Source organism: Crinia signifera, chromosome 7 (assembly GCF_055691185.1).
Source record: "Crinia signifera chromosome 7, ASM5569118v1, whole genome shotgun sequence".
NCBI classification, from domain to species: Eukaryota; Metazoa; Chordata; class Amphibia; order Anura; family Myobatrachidae; genus Crinia; species Crinia signifera.
Window position 1 is genome coordinate 60264495 of NC_139223.1, and position 15782 is coordinate 60280276.

Genomic DNA, 15782 nt, shown 5'->3' on the forward strand with positions numbered 1-15782 from the left:
CAGCACACTACACACACATATATACATAGCACACCTCACAAACTTACACATTCGGCAGATACACACAACACTCACAGTACAACACACACAAACATTCACTACAACACACACCCAAAAACAGTACAATACACAGAACACACCCACTTAAACATTGCACAGATACACACAACACACTACACACACATACACGGATTTATACATAGCACACCGTACGCACTTACACATAGGGCAGATACACACAACACACACACATAACATACCTTTAACAGCACAACACACACCCACATTCACCACATACACCCAAAAAACAGTACAACACACACACTTAAACATTGCACAGATACACAAAGACACAACACACACATACTGTATATACGTAGCACACCTCACACACTTACGCATTGGACAGATACATACAATACAACACACACAACCACATACACTACAACACACACAAAAAACAGTACAACACACACAAACACACAGAACACATAAAAAAATAATTTGCAGTTTATTTAACAGTCTGTACCGGCAAACAAAAACTGTACCTAATGTACCGTTTCTACTTTGTTCCCCATATCCGTCTCTCCAGTCCTCCAGCCTGTCACTGCGCTCCCCGGCCAGTTGCACTGAGAAATCTTTGTCCTGGCCATTGCACCCATTGATCAATACAAAGTGGATACACTGCACTCACCCTGTTAGTCAGTTGGATATCAGGCACTGCCCTGCCTTAAGGGTTTCCCAGACTCTTTTGGTTGATAGATAATGTTTGGTCGATGGGCATGAGCGCTGCATGCATTTGTTTGAATGTTATGAGTGTAAGAAGTTGAAGAATAAGACTTTAGATGAAGATTTGTCACATTATAGTGTACAATTTACTCAATAAATCGTGAAAAAAATATGTGTACATAGAAGTACAATCAAGAAATGAAAGTAGGATTAAAAAATAAATTCTGATTCAAACTGATAATTGTTTGGATGGCGGTGGGTTGCGAAACAAATATATAGGTGGAGGGGGTTTGGATATTGTGGGCATAATTGGTGTTTGGTATACCTACAGGGGGTCCCCAGTTGATGAGAAATTTTCACTACAGTGTCACCGTAGGGGGATTTCCAATTGGGGTTCAGGGGGTCTTTTAGGGACCCCTTTACAATCCCGTTGGTCTCTTCTCCTGGAGCCAACGGTCTCCCTCAGTGATTGACTATCATTAAGGGAGACCGTAAGCTCAAGGAGAAGAGACCTACAGGATTGTAAAGGGTCCCTAAAAGTCCACCTGGACCCCAATTGGAAATCCCCCTGTGGTGACACTGTGACTGTGACACTGTAGTGAAAATCCCATCAATTGAGGGCCTCCTGTAGGTGTAACAAACACCAATTATGCCCACAATATCCATACCCCCACCTATAGATTTTTCATTTCTTGATTATACTTCTATGTACACTTACATTTTTTTCACGATTTATTGAGTAAATTGTACACTTTGTAACATGGCAATTCAACTTCTTACACTCAAACCTTATCAATGCACCCATTGATGATTGTGATGGCTGGATCAGTGGATTGGCCCGGCGGCTGTAGGGAAGAATTTGGCCCATTGCACCCATTCCCAGTGGGGTATTACAGTGGTGCGGGTAGCATGCGTCACGTCATGACATCATGTGGCCAGGCCCACGGACCTGCTCCCACACTCAGGGGCTGCCCCACTGTTTGGTAGAGATGCCCGGTGCATGTGCTTTACAGATCCCCACACCTCAGAGACTGCTGCAGGCAGGTTCGGTGAGGGGAGTGGCAGGGAGCAGTGAATTTTTAATTAATTATGGCGCGGTAAGTAACGCCCACCCGGTCCCCACGCACTCAGCGCCTGTAATTACACACCCTAGAAACTGTAGCATTGAAAGTATAGAAATGGAGGTGTGGCCACGTCCCTTTCTGATTTTGTACCGATTTCTGACCCTCAGATGTTGGAGGATATGTCATACAGTAGGTGCTAAATCTCAGGAGTGGATGTGGAATTCATCAACACATACAAGTTATCAACTCAGGAGCGTTGTGTTTCAAACAACAACACCACCAAACCTGATTTCATTGCCGTCATTGAGTATCAATGCAAACACATTCTAACATTATGGTGGAATCTATAACAAATTACAATCTTAGGTCTTTGGCATAGCATACTGTAAGATGACATTTTTCCGCAATTTTGGAAATAAAGAAACCCCAAGGTTTTCCCGGGCAACGCCGGGCGGGTCAGCTAGTCTATATAATAAGTTGAAGAGTCTGTGTGCGTGTGTGTGTGTGTGCGTGTCCGTCGCATTGCGGACACACTGTGGCACTCAGAGACACCAAATTCGGCAACAAGATACTGTACCTCTGGACCCGGTGGTGTGCACCTCGAAGCCGTTTTTGGGAAATTTCACTTAGAAATTTAAAAAACACCAAGTTTTAATTTTCCTTCATTGATGTTCTGGGGAAAAGATCGACGATCTGGGAAACAGTTGCGAAGGAACAACTCCACACCTGATTTCATTGCTGTCATTGAGTATGAATGAAACATTCTAACATTATGGTGAAGGCTTTAAACAATTAGGAAATAATTGAGGATATACATAGACCACACATAACACACACACACGTACACACACAAACATTGTACATACACACACATAGCACACAACACACACATTTATACGTAGAGCACCTCACACACCTACACATTGGACAGATACACACACACAACACACCACATGCAGTACAATACAAATCCATACACACTACAACACACACCCAAAAACAGTACAACAAACACACAGAACACACACACTTAAACATTGCCAGGATACGCACAGCACACTACACACACATATATACGTAGCACACCTCACAAACTTACACATTCGGCAGATACACACAACACTCACAGTACAACACACACAAACATTCACTACAACACACACCCAAAAACAGTACAATACACAGAACACACCCACTTAAACATTGCACAGATACACACAACACACTACACACACATACACGGATTTATACATAGCACACCGTACGCACTTACACATAGGGCAGATACACACAACACACACACATAACATACCTCTAACAGCACAACACACACCCACATTCACCACATACACCCAAAAAACAGTACAACACACACACTTAAACATTGCACAGATACACAAAGACACAACACACACATACTGTATATACGTAGCACACCTCACACACTTACGCATTGGACAGATACATACAATACAACACACACAACCACATACACTACAACACACACACACAAAAAACAGTACAACACACACAAACACACAGAACACATAAAAAATAATTTGCAGTTTATTTAACAGTCTGTACCGGCAAACAAAAACTGTACCTAATGTACCGTTTCTACTTTGTTCCCCATATCCGTCTCTCCAGTCCTCCAGCCTGTCACTGCGCTCCCCGGCCAGTTGCACTGAGAAATCTTTGTCCTGGCCATTGCACCCATTGATCAATACAAAGTGGGTACACTGCACTCACCCTGTTAGTCAGTTGGATATCAGGCACTGCCCTGCCTTAAGGGTTTCCCAGACTCTTTTGGTTCATAGATAATGTTTGGTCGATGGGCATGAGCGCTGCATGCATTTGTTTGAATGTTAGGAGTGTAAGAAGTTGAAGAATAAGACTTTAGATGAAGATTTGTCACATTATAGTGTACAATTTACTCAATAAATCGTGAAAAAAATATGTGTACATAGAAGTACAATCAAGAAATGAAAGTAGGATTAAAAAATTAATTCTGATTCAAACTGATAATTGTTTGGATGGCGGTGGGTTGCGAAACAAATATATAGGTGGAGGGGGTTTGGATATTGTGGGCATAATTGGTGTTTGGTATACCTACAGGGGGTCCCCAGTTGATGAGAAATTTTCACTACAGTGTCACCGTAGGGGGATTTCCAATTGGGGTTCAGGGGGTCTTTTAGGGACCCCTTTACAATCCCGTTGGTCTCTTCTCCTGGAGCCAACGGTCTCCCTCAGTGATTGACTATCATTAAGGGAGACCGTAAGCTCAAGGAGAAGAGACCTACAGGATTGTAAAGGGTCCCTAAAAGTCCACCTGGACCCCAATTGGAAATCCCCCTGTGGTGACACTGTGACTGTGACACTGTAGTGAAAATCCCATCAATTGAGGGCCTCCTGTAGGTGTAACAAACACCAATTATGCCCACAATATCCATACCCCCACCTATAGATTTTTCATTTCTTGATTATACTTCTATGTACACTTACATTTTTTTCACGATTTATTGAGTAAATTGTACACTTTGTAACATGGCAATTCAACTTCTTACACTCAAACCTTATCAATGCACCCATTGATGATTGTGATGGCTGGATCAGTGGATTGGCCCGGCGGCTGTAGGGAAGAATTTGGCCCATTGCACCCATTCCCAGTGGGGTATTACAGTGGTGCGGGTAGCATGCGTCACGTCATGACATCATGTGGCCAGGCCCACGGACCTGCTCCCACACTCAGGGGCTGCCCCACTGTTTGGTAGAGATGCCCGGTGCATGTGCTTTACAGATCCCCACACCTCAGAGACTGCTGCAGGCAGGTTCGGTGAGGGGAGTGGCAGGGAGCAGTGAATTTTTAATTAATTATGGCGCGGTAAGTAACGCCCACCCGGTCCCCACGCACTCAGCGCCTGTAATTACACACCCTAGAAACTGTAGCATTGAAAGTATAGAAATGGAGGTGTGGCCACGTCCCTTTCTGATTTTGTACCGATTTCTGACCCTCAGATGTTGGAGGATATGTCATACAGTAGGTGCTAAATCTCAGGAGTGGATGTGGAATTCATCAACACATACAAGTTATCAACTCAGGAGCGTTGTGTTTCAAACAACAACACCACCACACCTGATTTCATTGCCGTCATTGAGTATCAATGCAAACACATTCTAACATTATGGTGGAATCTATAACAAATTACAATCTTAGGTCTTTGGCATAGCATACTGTAAGATGACATTTTTCCGCAATTTTGGAAATAAAGAAACCCCAAGGTTTTCCCGGGCAACGCCGGGCGGGTCAGCTAGTCTATATAATAAGTTGAAGAGTCTGTGTGCGTGTGTGTGTGTGTGTGCGTGTCCGTCGCATTGCGGACACACTGTGGCACTCAGAGACACCAAATTCGGCAACAAGATACCTCTGGACCCGGTGGTGTGCACCTCGAAGCCGTTTTTGGGAAATTTCACTTAGAAATTTAAAAAACACCAAGTTTTAATTTTCCTTCATTGATGTTCTGGGGAAAAGATCGACGATCTGGGAAACAGTTGCGAAGGAACAACTCCACACCTGATTTCATTGCTGTCATTGAGTATGAATGAAACATTCTAACATTGGGCCTTATTTTGGTTCATTCTTTCTGACAAAATCCTTCTTAGATGGACAAAACCATGTGCACTGCAGGGGGGGCAGATGTAACATGTGCAGAGAGAATTAGATTTGGGTGAGTTATTTTGTTTCTGTGCAGGGAAAATACTGACTGCTTTATTTTTACACTGCAATATAGATCTCACTTTGAAGTAAAACCCCACCCAAATCTAATTCTCTCTGCACAAGTAACACCTGCCCCACCTGCAGTGCACATGGTTTTGCCCATCTAAGAAGGATTTTGTCAGAAAGAATGAACCAAAATAAGGCCCATTATGGTGAAGGCTTTAAACAATTAGGAAATAATTGAGGATATACATAGACCACACATAACACACACACAGGTACACACACAAACATTGTACACGCACACACACACACAGTACACCACATACACACACATAGCACACAACACACACATTTATACGTAGAGCACCTCACACACCTACACATTGGACAGATACACACACACAACACACCACATGCAGTACAATACAAATCCATACACACTACAACACACACCCAAAAACAGTACAACAAACACACAGAACACACACACTTAAACATTGCCAGGATACGCACAGCACACTACACACACATATATACGTAGCACACCTCACAAACTTACACATTCGGCAGATACACACAACACTCACAGTACAACACACACAAACATTCACTACAACACACACCCAAAAACAGTACAATACACAGAACACACCCACTTAAACATTGCACAGATACACACAACACACTACACACACATACACGGATTTATACATAGCACACCGTACGCACTTACACATAGGGCAGATACACACAACACACACACATAACATACCTCTAACAGCACAACACACACCCACATTCACCACATACACCCAAAAACAGTACAATACACAGAACACACCCACTTAAACATTGCACAGATACACACAACACACTACACACACATACACGGATTTATACATAGCACACCGTACGCACTTACACATAGGGCAGATACACACAACACACACACATAACATACCTCTAACAGCACAACACACACCCACATTCACCACATACACCCAAAAAACAGTACAACACACACACTTAAACATTGCACAGATACACAAAGACACAACACACACATACTGTATATACGTAGCACACCTCACACACTTACGCATTGGACAGATACATACAATACAACACACACAACCACATACACTACAACACACACACACAAAAAACAGTACAACACACACAAACACACAGAACACATAAAAAATAATTTGCAGTTTATTTAACAGTCTGTACCGGCAAACAAAAACTGTACCTAATGTACCGTTTCTACTTTGTTCCCCATATCCGTCTCTCCAGTCCTCCAGCCTGTCACTGCGCTCCCCGGCCAGTTGCACTGAGAAATCTTTGTCCTGGCCATTGCACCCATTGATCAATACAAAGTGGGTACACTGCACTCACCCTGTTAGTCAGTTGGATATCAGGCACTGCCCTGCCTTAAGGGTTTCCCAGACTCTTTTGGTTCATAGATAATGTTTGGTCGATGGGCATGAGCGCTGCATGCATTTGTTTGAATGTTATGAGTGTAAGAAGTTGAAGAATAAGACTTTAGATGAAGATTTGTCACATTATAGTGTACAATTTACTCAATAAATCGTGAAAAAAATATGTGTACATAGAAGTACAATCAAGAAATGAAAGTAGGATTAAAAAATAAATTCTGATTCAAACTGATAATTGTTTGGATGGCGGTGGGTTGCGAAACAAATATATAGGTGAAGGGGGTTTGGATATTGTGGGCATAATTGGTGTTTGGTATACCTACAGGGGGTCCCCAGTTGATGAGAAATTTTCACTACAGTGTCACCGTAGGGGGATTTCCAATTGGGGTTCAGGGGGTCTTTTAGGGACCCCTTTACAATCCCGTTGGTCTCTTCTCCTGGAGCCAACGGTCTCCCTCAGTGATTGACTATCATTAAGGGAGACCGTAAGCTCAAGGAGAAGAGACCTACAGGATTGTAAAGGGTCCCTAAAAGTCCACCTGGACCCCAATTGGAAATCCCCCTGTGGTGACACTGTGACTGTGACACTGTAGTGAAAATCCCATCAATTGAGGGCCTCCTGTAGGTGTAACAAACACCAATTATGCCCACAATATCCATACCCCCACCTATAGATTTTTCATTTCTTGATTATACTTCTATGTACACTTACATTTTTTTCACGATTTATTGAGTAAATTGTACACTTTGTAACATGGCAATTCAACTTCTTACACTCAAACCTTATCAATGCACCCATTGATGATTGTGATGGCTGGATCAGTGGATTGGCCGGCGGCTGTAGGGAAGAATTTGGCCCATTGCACCCATTCCCAGTGGGGTATTACAGTGGTGCGGGTAGCATGCGTCACGTCATGACATCATGTGGCCAGGCCCACGGACCTGCTCCCACACTCAGGGGCTGCCCCACTGTTTGGTAGAGTTGCCCGGTGCATGTGCTTTACAGATCCCCAGACCTCAGAGACTGCTGCAGGCAGGTTCGGTGAGGGGAGTGGCAGGGAGCAGTGAATTTTTAATTAATTATGGCGCGGTAAGTAACGCCCACCCGGTCCCCACGCACTCAGCGCCTGTAATTACACACCCTAGAAACTGTAGCATTGAAAGTATAGAAATGGAGGTGTGGCCACGTCCCTTTCTGATTTTGTACCGATTTCTGACCCTCAGATGTTGGAGGATATGTCATACAGTAGGTGCTAAATCTCAGGAGTGGATGTGGAATTCATCAACACATACAAGTTATCAACTCAGGAGCGTTGTGTTTCAAACAACAACACCACCACACCTGATTTCATTGCCGTCATTGAGTATCAATGCAAACACATTCTAACATTATGGTGGAATCTATAACAAATTACAATCTTAGGTCTTTGGCACAGCATACTGTAAGATGACATTTTTCCGCAATTTTGGAAATAAAGAAACCCCAAGGTTTTCCCGGGCAACGCCGGGCGGGTCAGCTAGTTTTAAATAAACATATTATGTTTCTTTTGTTTTTTACTTACAAAATATGAAGTGCTACCACAGTAATGGATGTTTCAATAAGAAAACATTTGATCGAATGGCCAATATATTCCGAGTGGGTTGGCAGGCGTGGCAGATGTGCAATAGTGGCTCAGTGGTTATGTGTACCCGATATGTCAGCTGCACATATATTTGCATATCTGGTTGTGTATGGGATCACCCGGACTGTCGCTGCAGGAACTGACATCACAGCTGTTATGTGAGGGCGACATGTCAAGCAGCCAATCGTTAAGTGTACTGTACTGTATATGCTTACCTAAGTTGACCGCTCAGACAAAGTGACAGCAGGGCCACTGTCAAGTTGGTCCAATTGTATCCAGCTTATTGCTCCAATCTATAACCAGATTTCTGCATGTGTGGAAAATGTGTGCTACCTACTAACATAAATCTTTAATAGGTGTAAAGGAAATTACTGTGCGGAAACAGAATGAATAATAATAATATCCATCAATGATGGGTTTCTGTTGTTAGGCTGTGTTATGTAGCATGTAAAGTACAAGGGTGGATCAATAAGTACCTGTGTTTGAAGACAGGTGGAGTTGCTGAGCAAAGTTGGTATTACGCAATTCATGCAATTTGGCCGCAACAATTCCGAATGAGGGAGCTGGTGCATTGTCGTGGTGGAAAAAAAACTAACCTACGAATCAATCTGAAATTTGGTATGGCGTTGTTTGAAAGTTGGTAGTACACTATAGTATTACCAACTTTCCTCAGCAACACCCCCTGTCTTCAAACACAGGTACATATTGAGCCACCTTCGGACAGTGCATAAGGAACTTGGAAATAAGGAGGTGTTGAGGGAACACCTGCTACTTTATATTACATAAGTGCTAATATATTTCAGACAATAAAAATGCCGTAGGACCCAATCACAGAAATTGCTTGTGACTAGTTGTTAGTGAAATGGGAAGTCACAGCAGGTATTATTTATTTATTTATTAACAGTTTCTTATATAGCGCAGCTTATTCCGTTGCGCTTTACAATAGGAGACAGTGATACAACAAACTGGGTATTTACAGACAGTAAAAGGTATGAGGGCCCTGCTCACAAGCTTATTAACGTTGTTCAACATAGATGTTTGAATTCTGTTAAATCTTTTAAGCAGTAGTGTAACTGGTAATTCTTAATCTGGGCACACATCAAATGATATCATCCATGAACGATATTGTTAACGATTTTCCCTTGAACTGCCTGGGACTCCTGCACAAACGATATATTGCATAAACACTGAAGGTTATCGCTAACAATATAACGCTAACAATATTGTTCCTGGCCCAAAAATCGTTCTAGTGTGTGGGCACCTTAATTGTGGTGCACATGGAAATGCTGTGCTGCCTGTAACAATGACTTCATTAAACTTCACACATTCTTACAAGGTCAGAATATAGACTGGCTGGTAAAAATATGTGACTTCTAATTACTATTAATGCACAGAACATCCACCCCTTCCCCCTTATTGGGGAGGAGTTCCCACCACTCTTGCAGTCTATAGAGGTGGAGCTCTTTTCACCACACTATGTATTCTGTTACTGTTGTTCATTGAATTAATCTGTTATGTTTTCCTTTTCTGTTATTCTCAGATTTGGGTGATTGCAGACAAAGTACAAGGCAGCCATAGTTTGAGTGTTGGAACCGTCTGCCATCGTTTAGGTGTTCAGCCAATGGCACTGAAGGGACACTCGTGGGATTATGGCATAGGGGTGAGTGTATTTACAGAAATACCTCTGCTTATCTCTGCTTTCTACTCTTGATCTTCAGTAACGTCTTTTCTCATGGTGTCCTCACAAGCCCACCTCTAGCCCAGTTCCACCCCTCCATCCAACACTCCAAACTTGGACAAGTGATTAAATGGAGAGTAATAAACAGTAAAAAGTTTAAACATAAAAAAAAAAAATAACTAAGTGTGTTTAATGATGTGCACAGACACACAAAGACAGGTCTGTGGTATTAAACACGCAGATAAGGCTGACCATCGTGGATCTGGAATCGTTGAAGGTCTATGACCAATTTTGAATATTTTTACCCTTGGTGGAGGAGAACCACAACATTTCCGGCCACCATTGAGAAAAAAAGCAACTGCAGTTGTGGTATTGTAGCTTCCTACAGTACCACTACCACAGTTCTAAAGCATCTGCCAGTGTACAGGGCATGGTGTCATTATACTGTACATTATGGAACTTTTGGGTGCCACCCTAGGAATGTGTGCATATATATCTGTTCATGAAATGCTGAGGGGCATATTAAATTACCTGGGCCTTAGCATAGGCTTGTTGCCATTCCCTGAGCTATTCACTCGCAGGCATCACTGCTGTGGGCTTGCAACTTCACAAGGTACAACAGGGTGTGAACAGAAACAACCCATAACTGCGGCTGATGCACACTCCGTAACCCATAGCTCCAGGCACTTACCCCAGAACTGTGCATTAGCCGTGGGTTTACCGTGGAAGGAAATTATAATTTTATAGCATTGAGTATTCAAGCTCTAGGTTTTCCTCCCGCCCCTATGTCTAGATTTGGATCTAGAAGGAAGAATTGTGGAATATGTCTTATTACACACACTAGAAGGAATGGGGAGATTTATGCATTATATTAATTATTACTAATGAAATAAATATGTATTTCATATTATTAAAACAAAATTGAGATGCAATATAAAGTACACCAGCAAGATTCACTACTTACAGAAAAGTGATTTGATGCTGACAGCAAATAGATCAATGTCAGTACTTTGTAGGTCCACCATGTGCAGTATGTTTTGCTATTACACCTTAGGTACAATGACCAACTGTGACACTGAAGAAGGTTGAGTTGGCCTAAAACTCACCCATCACTCCAATTTGTACCATTGGCGTTAAGCTCTGGAGTCTGAGTTGTGCAGTCCATTCGCGTTATCGAATGTTCTGTGTACCAGTACAATGTTTCTGTGGAAACATGACCGGTGGCATTGTCATTCTGATAAAATAAAAAGTTTGTCGTTGACATAGAACTGCCACTATGTAGGAGGCACAGAGTCACTGAGAACATCTCTAACCTCTTAGTTAATGTGACCATGCGCTACAACTAGTAGACCCGTGCCAACCACAGCTAGTGTACGTACGATGAGAGGTTTATGAGCAGCTACTCTCCCACAATATCCAAGTGCATGGGCCTCCCTAGGCAGTGCTTTTGTCGAAACCAACACATAAGTGGCCATTTGGAGCTTGTGTGCTATGGATAAGCATGGGACATCCCCGTTCTTTCACAGCTCCCCGAATAGCACTCTCCAGTGCCTGGGTTGCAGTTTCGGGTGCCGGATAGTCGGGATTCTGAGACTTAGATTTGGGTGTTTTATTTTTTTCTGTGCAGGGTAAATACTGGCTGCTTTATTTTACACTGCAATATAGATAGTTTGAAGTACAAACCCCACCCAAATCTAACTCTCTCTGCACATGTTACATCAGCCCCCCTGCAGTGTACATGGTTTTGTCCATTAGAGAGTGACTGTGCCTTTCCGAGTGAATCATAATAACCCCCATGGTTTTGTCCTTTTGAGAAGGAATTTGCCTTTGAAAGTGAACCAGAATAAGGGCCAATATCTCTACAGCTTAACAGACTAAAACCACTATGTTACAATATTATGTCCTTTCTACCAGTGGTGTAAATTCATCCCAGTTGCCCAGAGGCAATATAAATATTGGTTACACACACATATATACCCAGGATTAGAACCTGTAAACTGTATTACTGAAGGCAGACCCCTTACTGATAGAACAGTTTGTTCCTGCACTGTAAGTTTGCAGATTCTGACTCAATCAGTAAGGTGTCTGCTTCTAGTGGAACAGGTCATGGGTTCTAATACAGGCTGTGGCACTTTCAAATTATGTTTAGAATAAAGAGAGTGTGATGTCTATTGTTCTGCTAGGAGGGCAGCCAGCCACAGAAGCGATATCAACCGCTTTCAATTAACTGATTCAAACCCACAGGGGAGGAGAGGTGCCCTTGGGAGCAAGAGCCCAGCAGCAGGTGACTCCATTGACTCACAGAGTTCTGCCTCTGCTTGGTATTGTCTCTACAAATGTTTGGGAAAACACTATTACACAAGGGCCTGTGCTGACGATGTAACTTTGTCTGTTTCAGGGAGGATGGGAGCATGTCACTGTTAGGGGAAATGCAGGTTATAGCAGCGTACAACCGGACATAAAAGCCTCTCAATCCCTGGACACCCAAGAAGTAGACAAGAAGGAAGATCCATCATTATCTACAGAATCTGAAAATCCAAGTGACAATACAGATACTTGTTAGACTATAGAGGCATGTTTACTAGTTCACACCTAACACTGCGAAGACTGGTTAAGTTATTTGGTTATGTATTATAGTTATACTGTAGGTATTTTTGATTTTATATGTTGCGTACTGTGAATTTAAATGATTCATTTTCATAGTTTTACCTTCTTGTAAGATATAAAGGAGATGAAAACCTGGCTACTTTGTAGTAGTGTGCAGAGGGATACGTCTTGACGGTTTACATATGCCAAGAAATCTTAGCGTATATAGATGATTCTTCTGTTACACCGTATAACTATGCTAACTGTGAAATGCATGATTACTATTCCTGGTGATTGCCTTTTCCTGCTACACGCCAAGAATTACACAGGGAATACTAGAAATAGGAAAATGAGCTGAAACCAGAAATATACCATATTGATTTCTGGAGTTTAATGTCACATTTATCTATAGATGTTCATCTACTAATATAACAGCCAGTGTTTCCTTGTCCGGTATAAAATGAAGGATCAGCCATATAATTCCGGGCAACAGCACTCCTAGTGGCCAAAATATATGGTTGCTTATCCGCAGGCCTTTAGGGAGAAATTACTTGGAAATATTTAACTGTTCAATAACTTGGAAATATTTAAGAAAAATACCCTTTAAACCAATGTATCTACATCTAACGTTAAAGCACTTTAACTCGGTTCTTTGACACTCCACCTCTACATGGCACTACTTACATGTACATACCAGATATTGCTGAGTTGATTTATATATTTGTAAAATGTGGCATGTACATATTGTTTGTATAGAGCAAATGTTTTAGTTACCCTGGGTATTTAATAAGGGAGGAGTTGTGAAGAAGTGTGATAGGACTATTTATTAATAGTGACACAGTTCCAAGAACTAGCAATGAGTTTATGAAGAAGTTATTACAAATACACATTCATAAAGGCTTTATAAAGCCTTCTAAAAAGCACAGTATGTTGATCAAAGCAACTTCCATCAGTTTAAAGAATGTACTAGACCAGTGGTGGCCAAACTGGTCCTCGAGATATGCCAACAGTCCATGTTTTCCGATCCGCTAACTGGTGCACAGCTGTAGTCATTACTAACTGTCACATTTTCAAACCTGCTGCATTCATTCCTACTATAGATCCACCCGGTGTCTGAAAAACATGAACTGTTGGTAGATCTTGAGAACAGGTTTGGCCACCCCTGTACTAGACATATAACTACAGTCTAGTGCAGGCATTCCCAACCACGGCCCTCAAGGCACACCAACAGTGCAGGTTTTAGTGATATCCAGGCTTCAGCTCAGATGGTTTCATCAGAATCCTTCAGATACTAATTAAGTCACCTGTGCTCAAGCCTGGATATCTACAAAACCTGCACTGTTGGTGTGCCTTGAGGACCGTGGTTGGGAATGCCTGGTCTAGTGGTTTGCAGTGGGCTCACATTATCTTGCCCTTTTAAAAAGGTTTTAGAAATTGATCCCTTAGTTCTGTGTCATGAAATGCGTTAATGGGGTCTTGTCACATACACACCTCAGTGAAAACCATTTAGTAAAATCAATAGATATCCATCAGAATGCGGCCATTCCCTGGGTACGAGGAAGAAATACCTAGGGCATACATAGGCATAACTCTCATGACTGTTTAACCCAAAACTGTCTGCCTCCATTGTGATTGTGCAATTTGTGTGCTAAATTCTTAAATCCAAGTGTTTTGGTGGCATGGATCACCTGTCACTGAGAACAGTGTGGCACTTAGAACAACGTGGGGATGTTTCACTCATTACATCACTAGATTCCCAGCTTTGGGGCGCCCCCTAGGCTTTCTTTCTTTATTTATTTGATCAGAATCCAGTTTTAGATCCATATTGTATTTTATCTTTTGGCGTTATTCATAGTTAATACATTAATTAATGTTGTTTTATTGCAAACCGGTATTTTATTCACCCTGTATGCCATGGTTCTCTAATATCCCACCTCTGACCAGATGACATGTTTACGGGTATCCTATAGTTGATTTTGTTTCCATGTATAATGCTAGGGAACAGTGTAAATTGCACTATGCTGTAAGAGGCGGCGAAGTACAAAGTGGACCTGTCATGTTTTAAAAAAATGTACCATCAATAGTATTGTCCTAATAAAAAGCTAAATGCAATATGAAGTAACTTATCTATACGGTATTCCTTTTTCATTTCCAATCGTGTGTAAGACTTTGCCCCTGCCTTGCACATCCTGAAATATTTATATCACTTCTTCAAGTGAACTGAAGCTGTTGCACTATTGTGTCTTCAAAGCGACTCCACTTCCTGGAGTTTGATGAGGTCAGGGAGCGTATCCGGGGAGCGCAATGGCTTAGTAGCCTGCCCGGAAGATGCTAATCCATGCAGGCATACATAACGGTGAACGTGGACTAAACATTACGACATAAGGTAACATAGGTTTGTCCCTATGTTGTCTCTTCTTATATCGGCTTCATTTCCATTCAGGTGGAGGTGACTTAGTACAACTTGGAGTGTGGGCAGTAATACTAGAAATGTGCAGGTTCGGATTTACTCGGATCTCAAAACTGAATCTTATTGGCTATCCAGCTGTCACATGATTTGGAGTCAAAACATGTGACAGCCGATAGCCAATAAGATCCCGTTTTGAGATCCGGGTAAATCCGAACCTGCACATCTCTAAGTAATACGTGGTAGAGGCAACCAATTGGCATCATTTGAGCATGACCGGACAAATCTAAATGCCTGGTTCTAAGTTGTGTCAGATGCGTTTATTAACATTGCTGACATGATCATGTGTGTTACTATCCGTCATCGGCTTCTTTTTCAGCACAAAAACTCACCTGCAAAAGCACTGCATAATTCCATATACATAGTGCAATATTATTTTTACATATACAGTAGGTGAATTGTCTACTTCATAATCTTCCGATCATTCTGTCCTCTGCCATATACGTACTGTCTTCTTATTTATTAGATTACCTAATTAA

The 15782-nt window shown here is 42.0% G+C and overlaps 1 protein-coding gene across 2 annotated transcripts in view; it reads left to right on the forward strand.

Annotated features, from left to right (window-relative positions):
• The window catches only part of LOC146020214 (tectonin beta-propeller repeat-containing protein 1-like), an 85697-nt gene extending 70735 nt beyond the window's left edge, over positions 1 to 14962 (forward strand). For both annotated transcript variants that reach the window (XM_083153171.1, XM_083153170.1), the window contains exons 24-25: positions 10113 to 10232; positions 12649 to 14962. In XM_083153171.1, coding sequence (XP_083009297.1) covers positions 10113 to 10232; positions 12649 to 12813 — 285 coding nt within the window. In that variant the 3' untranslated portion in view covers positions 12814 to 14962. The remainder of the gene's footprint in view (positions 1 to 10112; positions 10233 to 12648) is intronic.
• The last annotated feature ends 820 nt before the right edge of the window (positions 14963 to 15782 follow it).